Raw genomic sequence first — 9274 nt, 5'->3', positions numbered from 1 at the left:
AATGAAGCAACAGAAAGACAAATAAAGAAACTGATCCCATTCACAATTGCACCAAGAAGCATAAAATACCTAGGAATAAATCTAACCAAAGATGTAAAGGATCTGTATGCTGAAAACTATAGAAAGCTTATGAAGGTAATTGAAGAAGATTTAAAGAAATGGAAAGACATTTCCTGCTCATGGATTGGAAGAATAAATATTGTCAAAATGTCAATACTACCCAAAGCTATCTACACATTCAATGCAATCCCAATCAAAATTGCACCAGCATTCTTCTCGAAACTAGAACAAGCAATCCTAAAATTCATATGGAACCACAAAAGGCCCCGAATGGCCAAAGTAATTTTGAAGAAGAAGACCAAAGCAGGAGGCATCACAATCCCAGACTTTAGCCTCTACTACAAAGCTGTCATCATCAAGACAGCGTGGTATTGGTACAAAAACAGACACATAGACCAATGGAATAGAATAGAAACCCCAGAACTAGACGCACAAATGTATGGCCAACTAATCTTTGACAAAGCAGGAAAGAACATCCAATGGAAAAAGGACAGTCTCTGTAACAAATGGTGCTGGGAGAACTGGCAGCAACATGCAGAAGATTGAAACTAGACCACTTTCTCACACCATTCACAAAAGTAAACTCAAAATGGATAAAGGACCTGAATGTGAGACAGGAAACCATCCAAACCTTAGAGGAGAAAGCAGGAAAAGACCTCTCTGACCTCAGCTGTAGCAATTTCTTACTTGACACATCCCCAAAGGCAAGGCAATTAAAAGCAAAAATGAACTACTGGGACCTTATGAAGATAAACAGCTTCTGCACAGCAAAGGAAACAATCAACAAAACTAAAAGGCAACCAACGGAATGGGAAAATATATTTGCAAATGACATATCGGACAAAGGGCTAATATCCAAAATCTACAAAGAGCTCACCAAACTCCACACCCGAAAAACAAATAACCCAGTGAAGAAATGGGCAGAAAACATGAATAGACACTTCTCTAAAGAAGACTTCCAGATGGCCAACAGGCACATGAAAAGATGCTCAACGTCGCTCCTCGTCAGGGATGTACAAATCAAAACCAAACTCAGATATCACCTCACGCCAGTCAGAGTGGCCAAAATGAACAAATTAGGAGACTATTGATGCTGGAGAGGATGTGGAGAAATGGGAACCCTCTTGCACTGTTGGTGGGAATGCAAATTGGTGCAGCCGCTCTGGAAAACAGTGTGGAGGTTCCTCAGAAAATTGAAAATAGACCTACCCTATGACCCAACAGTAGCATTGCTAAGAATTTATCCAAGGGATACAGGAGTACTGATGCATAGGGACACTTGTACCCCAATGTTTATAGCAGCACTCTCAACAATAGCCAAATTATGGAAAGAGCCTAAATGTCCATCAATTGATGAATGGATAAACAAGTTGTGGTTTATATACACAATGGAGTACTACGTGGCAATGAGAAAGAATTTGTAGCAATGTGGATGGAACTGGAGAGTGTGATGCTAAGTGAAATAAGCCATACAGAGAAAGACAGATACCATATGTTTTCATTCTTATGTGGATCTTGAGAAACTTCACAGAAACCCATGGGGGAGGGGAAGGGAAATAAAAAGGAGGTTAGAGGGGGAGAGCTCCAAAGCATAAGAGACTCTTAAAAACTGAGAACCAACTGAGGGTTGATGGGCGGTGGGAGGGAGTGGGGGGTGGGTAATGGGTATTGAGGAGGGGACCTTTTGGGATGAGCACTGGGTGTTGTATGGAAATCAATTTAACAATAAACTTCATATATTTTAAAAAAATTAAAAAAAATAAAAAAAATTAAAAAAAAGACAATTAGCTCTAAAAAAAATAAAAAAGAATACATCAGTCTTTGAAGGGTTTTGCTCTGAAGAGAGGAGAGTATAGGACAAAACCCAGTCTTTTCAGAAGATAGATAATATTAAGGCAGGTTGTTATGCCAGTAATAATGATCCAGTAGAGAAAGTGATGGTATAGCATAGAGATGGGATAATTGGAGGAATGAAGCCCTTGAAAAGCTGTGATGGAATAGAATCTAGAGTGCATGTGAGAGGTTGGCCTTGGCAATAGGAAATTTCTTCCACTGTAACAGGAGGGAAGGCAGAAATTCAGAGCAACACAATGGATAAAATGTAGTCTTTTCAATAAATGGTTCTGGAACAACAGGACATCTACGTGCAAAAAGATGAATCTAGGCAGACTTTATATCTCTCACAAAAATTAAAATGGATCACAAACCTAAGTGTAAAACATAAAACTATAAAACTCCTCGAAGATAACATAGGAGAAAATCTAGATGACCTCAGTTATGTCAATGACTTTTTAGATACACCACCACAGGCACAATGCACTGAAAGAAATAATGGATGAGCTGTACTTCATTAAAATTTAAAATTTCTGCTTTCTTTTGCTTAAAAAAATTTTAAAAATGTTTATTCAATTTTGAGAGACAGAGTGCAAGCAGGGGAGGGGCAGAGAGAGAGAGGGAGACACAGAATCTGAAGCAGGCTCCAGGCTCTGAGCTGTCAGCACAGAGCTTGACATGGGGCTTGAGCTCATGGACTGCGAGATCATGACCTGAGCTGAAGTTGGACGCTCAACTGACTGAGCCATCCAAGCGCCCCATAAAATTTCTGCTTGCTGAAAGATACTGTCGGGGTGACTGACTGGCTCAATTGGTAGACTATGCAACTCTTGATCTTTGGGTGTGATTTTGAGCCCCACATTGGCAGTGAGTTTACTTAAAAAAAGACACTGTGATGAGAATGAAAAGACAAGCCACATATTTGGAAAAAATATTTGCAAGAGATATATCTGACAAAGGACATTATCCCAAATATACAAATAACTCTTAAAAAATCAACCATAAGGAAACAACCCAATTTAAAAATGGGCCAAAGACCTTGACAGTCACCTCACCAAAGAAGATATATTAATGGCAAATAAGCATGTTAAGAGATACTCCACATTTCACGTCATCAGGGAAATACAAACTAAAACAATAGTGAGCTACCACTACACGTTTATTAGAATGACAAAATCTGGAACACTGACAACACCCAAGTACTGGTCAGGATATAGAGCAATAGGAACTCTCATTCATTTCCGGTGGGAAGGCAAAACAATACAGCTACTTTGGAGGACAGTTTGTGAGTTCTTAAAACCTCCTCTTATCATACAATCCAGTAATTGCATTCCTGATATTTACCCAAAGGAATTAAAAACTTATGTCTGCACAAAAACCTGCACACAAAAGTTTTTAATAGCTTTATCATAATTGCCAGAACTTGGGAGCAACCAATATGTCCTTCAGTAGGTGGATGGGTAAACAAACTGTGGTATATTCAGACAATGGAATATTACTCAGTGTTAAAAAGAAATGAGCTATGAAGCCATGAAAAGACATGGAGGAACTTTTTACTAAGTGAAAGAAGCCAATCTGAAAAGATTATAAACTGTATGATTTCAGCTATATGACATTTTAGACAAGGGAAAACTTTGGAAACAGTAAAAAGATCAGTGGTGGCTGGGGGCTTGAGAGGGAAGGATAAATAGGTAGAACAGAGAGGACATTCAGAGCCGTGAATCTACTCTGTATGATACTACAATTGTGACTACATATCACTATAAATATGTCCAAACCCACAGAATGTACAACACTAAGAGTGAACCCTAATGGAAACTATGTACTCTGGGTGGTAATGATGTGTTAGTGTCCACTGTGGTGTGAAGGATGTTGTCTGTGGGGGGCGTGGGGGGTTGGGGGGGGGGTGAGGAGGCCGGTAGTCATGTGGAGGGGAGGCAGGAAGTTTATGAGAAATCTCTATAACTTCTGCCTAATTTTGCTGTGAACCTAAAACTGCTAAAAAAAAAAATCTATTTTAAAAGATGCAGATAGGTTAGTGGAGTTTATATTAGAGAGATGAGGTAGTTTTCACCTTGTTGGATCTAAGAAGATTTGCTCATCAGCTGAGAGAGGGAGATGGGTGTAGCAGGTGAGGGGAAAAGAGAAAGTGTGAAATGGCCCTCTCAGAGACTGCTAAGTTGAATTTGCTAGCAAATCATAGTGGTAAATTTTACAGAAGAAGAGTGCCAATTTGGGGCACCTGGCTGATTTAGATGGATGAATGTATGGCTCTTGATCATGTGGTTGTGAGTTCAAGCCCTGTATTGCGTGTAGATATTACTCAAATAAATAAACTTAAAAAAAGTGCCAAATTGAGATTTCTGGCCATAAGTAGGAAGTGAATCTTAACAATGTTTTTAATTTTCTATAACAGTACTTTAACAAACCAATAGCAGGAGGGATGTCTATTACCTGGATTGTGGTCTTGAAATATCATTTTCTACTAGAAGAAAACAGGGATTCTTAAAGAAATGGCTCATGGGCCTTGGGCAGACCTTTTAGAGACAAAAAGGAACATTTTGTCATAACCAAGATCAGGGAAGCTGTCCAAAACTATAGTCATGTCAAAAGGACTCAGGCCAACATGAAGAGTCTTCCACTGACTAAGTATGGGACAATTTTAGTACCAATAAAGAAAGTAACTGTGATGGATTAAAACACATCAAATATGTTTAAATCCATGAGTTTATTTTGGTCACACACACACACACACACACACACACACACTTTAGTGGAAATTCTTGAAGGATTCTAGCAAATGGCCTCTTTATTTCAAAAACTGGTAAATAAAGGGGTGCGTGGATGGCTCAGTCAGTTAAGCATCCAACTCATTTATTTTTTTTATTATTTTTTTAATGTTTATTTTTGAGAGAGACAGAGCGCGAGCAGGGGAGGGGCAGAGAGGGAGAGAGAAACACAGAATCTGAAGCAGGTTCTAGGCTCCAGGCTATCAGCACAGAGCCCAGTGTGGGGCTTGAACTTCCAAAAGAGAGCTCGTGACCTGAGCCAAAGGTGGATGCTTGACCAACTGAGCCACTCAGGTGCCCCTAAGCATCCAACTCTTGATCTTGATCTTGCTCAGGTCATGATCTGATGGTTTGTGAGATTGAGCCCCGCATTGGGCTTGGCACTGACAGTGCAGAGTCTACTTGGGATTCTCTTTCCCTCACCCTCTGCCCCTTGTCCACTAGTGCACGCACGCACGTGCGCACACGCACACACACACACCACTCTCTCTCTCTCTCTCTCTCAAAATAAATAAATAAACATTAAAATAAAACTGGTAAGTAAAGAGGAAGAATCCAGCTTTTTTATCAGCTTTACCATTGGGTAACCAAACAATAGGTGTGGTGAAATTTCTCTTTAAAGAAGAGTTTCAGCAAATGAGGAATGATTGACAGAATTGGAATATTCCATTGTAATCCCTAATGAATTAATGAATTTAGATATTAAGCATTAGCAGCTGTGGCAATCACACAAAACACTGCAAGATACTGTAACTGAACCAATGTGAGTTTGCTCGTTTGTGCATCAGAAACTGCACTGGGTTAGGTTATCTCACAAAGTACTTTATTTGCAGCAAATAAGGAGATCATGGGGAATGGCTTCCAAAGCCATGACTCCTGAGCAAGGGTGGTTGGGTTCTTTTGTTTAGAGTTAGGATGAGTATTTAGACAGGGCTGCCTTGTCATCATTGTATGTAGAGGCAAGCATAAGGTCATGCATGTGCCTTAAGGAAACATGTCTGTACATACATTGTGTGTTATGTAAATGGAGCTTGTGCCTCCTCCCTGGGCAGAGATTCTAGTATTAGAACAAGATAAAGGTAGTTGTTGGTCACTCTGGAGGTCATTCCAGGATCCATCCGCTTAGGTGTGAGTCGGGTTAAATCCACACTAGTCTGGGTAGGCTGGTCAGGATAGGCTCTGTTGCTCAAGAGAAAGTTTTACTTTCCATTTGCCTCAGTTAAGAGATAAGCTGGAAAGAAGAGGTAAGGAAAAATAGAGGACAAATGTCAGTAAGTACAAGCAGGTGGACAGGAAGGATCAAGTCTTGAGGTCTAGCTGGTGATAATACTATGCATCTTCTGATAACACCCAACTATGAAGTGTCTTATAAAAAAATGGACATGAATCTCATTAAGCCTTTAAATTCAGTTACCAATTTCTCAAGAAATACAGAAGAAAGAGTAATTTGTTAATCTATACCATAGGAATTTAATCAGCAAAATTCAGATTATGGGAAACTTTAGAAGACAAATTGTGTCTAGAGATGGCTTTTCATTTGGATGATAGAACTATAAGTTAAAGAAAAGAGACCATAAAAGTTGGGACAGTTGGTACTCTTAGGAGGGGAGGGGGGTTTTGATAGGGAGAAACATGTGGAGGGTTTCTGGGATGCCTGCAAGGCTCTCTCTGCTTAAATGCTATTATGTACAAGGGTGGTTGCCTTATAAAAATTCACTAAGCTGTACATTGGTTGTATCTGGCTCTCTGTATTTGAGTTACATTTAACAATACTAAAGTAAAGCTTTTAAATGAGATTAAGATACTGAAGTTCATTTTTAATTTTAATTTTCAGTTGGTTGTTAGGTTTTCATAGGAAATGGGAGGCAGGAGAGGCAGTGTTAAAGACTTCAATTGAGTCTTAAAGAGTTGAAAACAGCAACTAAGACTGCAAATCAAAGAATTGTAACTTGGGTATTTGAACTTAAAAAAAAAAAAAAAGTAAGTTTCACACAAAAGGAGTGCCCAGCATTCGTCAGTCACTCCAGCCAGTCAGTAACTCCAGTCACTCCAATACAGGCTTTCATCTTCACACTGTGACTATGTAATCAAGTGGAGTGTATACTGAAAATGCCTGTTTACATATACTTCATCTTTTTCTAAGTGCTTTTACGTATATTATTTAATGAAAACCTAAATAAATCTATGAGTGGAATCGATAATGCTATTCTCTGTATATAAAAGAGTGAATGCTTCTTTAATTACAAAATCTTAAAGAATATGTAATAAGAATGAACCTTTATTATTATAATCTACCTTTAATGTCAATACATTATTTAAGGTAATTTCTCCCTAATTTATAAGATTCCTAGCTTTTAAATGTGTAAGGAAATAATTTTCACTAGTTTGATAAAAATGGAGGTGTATCAAACAAATTTGAAAAAAAATTTAAATATTCATGGTAGTTTCACAAGTCTGAAGTAAATTAAAACTACCTTTTTTTTTTTTTTTTTTCTGTCAGGGGTCTCTTTATTAGTATCCATGACCAAGGGCATATTGCTTCAGTTCTTAATGCGTGGCCAGAAGATGTCATCAAGGTAAGTTATCTAATTTTTCTACTATGGCAAATTTGTTCTTTTTTCTATCCTGTAACATGCTGACAATTTTCATGATATCAGATAGCATTCACTAGCTTTTCTAGTGAATGTCACCTAATTTATATTCCTTTAATTTTTGCATACTGGATTAATTTTATTCTGATACCATTTAGAGACTAAGTTTCCCCATTATTTTTATCTAAGTTCTTAGTATTTCTTTGTTTATTATAAATGATAAGTGTTGAATAAATGTTGAAGTTGCCTCTGAATTTCTTTAAGCAAAATCCTTTTTCACATTTGTTGGGTTTAATCATCCACTAAGAGGAACACAGGTAGACAAAAAATCCATTTCCTTTACCATTTCCTTTACCATTGTGACCTTAAGTAGCTCATCTGACTTTCCTCTGTGAGTGAGCTAATGAAAATAAAATAAGAATAGTATCCAGCATTTAGTAGCTTTCAGTGCGAGACACTACCTGGTTTAACTCTTACAATTATCACAATAATTCAGTGAGGAAAGGAAAGGGGAGTGTGCTCCACAGTAGTGCAGGGTGGCAGTTGGAAGGTGCATGCAGGCCTCAGAGCCCTTGCTCTTGGACATGGACCCTGTCACCTTCCTTGATTCAGGAATGTGAGAAGTACTTGTCCCTGCCTTGGCTCTTGTTAGTCTATCCGTCCTTCCTTCCTTCCTTCCACGTGCCAAGCACTTTGTGCTATGTTTTTGGAGTAAGAATGAACAAACTGATACTTTTTAGGGGTGCCAGAGGCACTTCAGCTGTGACTTCTTTTTTTAAAATTAATTAATTAATTATTATTCTTATTATTTTTAAAAAATTTACATCCAAGTTAGTTAGCATATAGTGCAACAATAATTTCAGGGGTAGATTCCTTGATGCCTCTTACCCATTTAGCCCATCCCCCCTCCCACAACCCCTCCAGTAACCCTCTGTTTGTTCTCCATATTTAAGAGTCTCTTATGTTTTGTCCACCTCCCTGTTTTTATATTATTTTTGCTTCCCTTCCCTTGTGTTCATCTGTTCTGTGTCTTAAAGTCCTCATATGAGTGAAGTCATATGATTTTTGTCTTTCTCTGACTAATTTCACTTAGCATAATACCTTCCAGTTCCATCCACGTAGTTGCAAATGGCAAGATTTCATTCTTTTTGATTGCCAAGTAATACTCTGTTGTATATATATGTACCACATCTTCTTTATCCATTCATCCATCGCTGGACATTTGGGTTCTTTCCATACTTTGGCTATTGTCGATAATGCAGCTATGACTTCTGAAGCATCACCCCCTTACTGATCTTTCTTTTGAGCAGTCATGGCTAAAATTGATTCACTTTGCTCTTTGAGGCTTATACCAGCCAAACTTGTTAAGCAGAATGTTTTTCATGATTTCCAGTCTTCCCAATTTTTTCACTTTTTTTTTTTAACCTAAGTTGCTTCCTTAGCTTTTCTCCCACAAGGTAAACTGCACTGTCCACAGATCCTGTCCTTAGGAACTACCCCCAAAATGTGTTAGTTCTGTGAAGTATAAAATGTCTAAGAAGGACACTTACAATTTAACTGGAATCTAGAGAGAATTTTAAGAATGAGTCAATATAGAAAATAGTTCTAGGGTAGAGAGGGCTAATTAATATGGCTATTAATATTAATAATTAATATCCATATAATCATAACAGCTAGGCAATACAGTCACCTTTATGTTTTTCCTAGCTCATCTCTGAATATTTATCTTCATTAGTAGCCTACCTTTAGTCTTTCAACTCTTAATATTAGGCCCTCACTGACAATCTTGATCTTAACTACACCTACTATTATTTTAAAAGTCTAGCATAGTATCTGACACAGAATAGGCACTTAAATGGCAGCTGTTTATATGTAATAGAATATTGAGGAATAAGATGTCGTCTCTACTGTATAGTTCAAGGCACACATAAAACAAAGGCAATCAATTATTAGACAATATGTATGTAAACTGGTATAAATTGTAAATTCCATATTCATTCA

General features: G+C 37.8%; 1 protein-coding gene across 1 annotated transcript in view; it reads left to right on the top strand.

The window, feature by feature from the left end:
• The window catches only part of ME1 (malic enzyme 1), a 199021-nt gene that overhangs the window by 70194 nt on the left and 119553 nt on the right, over positions 1-9274 (top strand). The window contains exon 4 of the mRNA XM_040474057.1: positions 7183-7258. Within this exon, the coding sequence (XP_040329991.1) occupies positions 7183-7258 (76 nt within the window). The remainder of the gene's footprint in view (positions 1-7182; positions 7259-9274) is intronic.

This window comes from Herpailurus yagouaroundi, unplaced genomic scaffold, assembly GCF_014898765.1.
Source record: "Herpailurus yagouaroundi ecotype Mexico unplaced genomic scaffold, PumYag 139, whole genome shotgun sequence".
Classification (NCBI taxonomy): domain Eukaryota; kingdom Metazoa; phylum Chordata; class Mammalia; order Carnivora; family Felidae; genus Herpailurus; species Herpailurus yagouaroundi.
The sequence above is the reverse complement of the archived record's forward strand: the minus strand, read 5'-3'. Positions and strand labels throughout refer to the sequence as shown.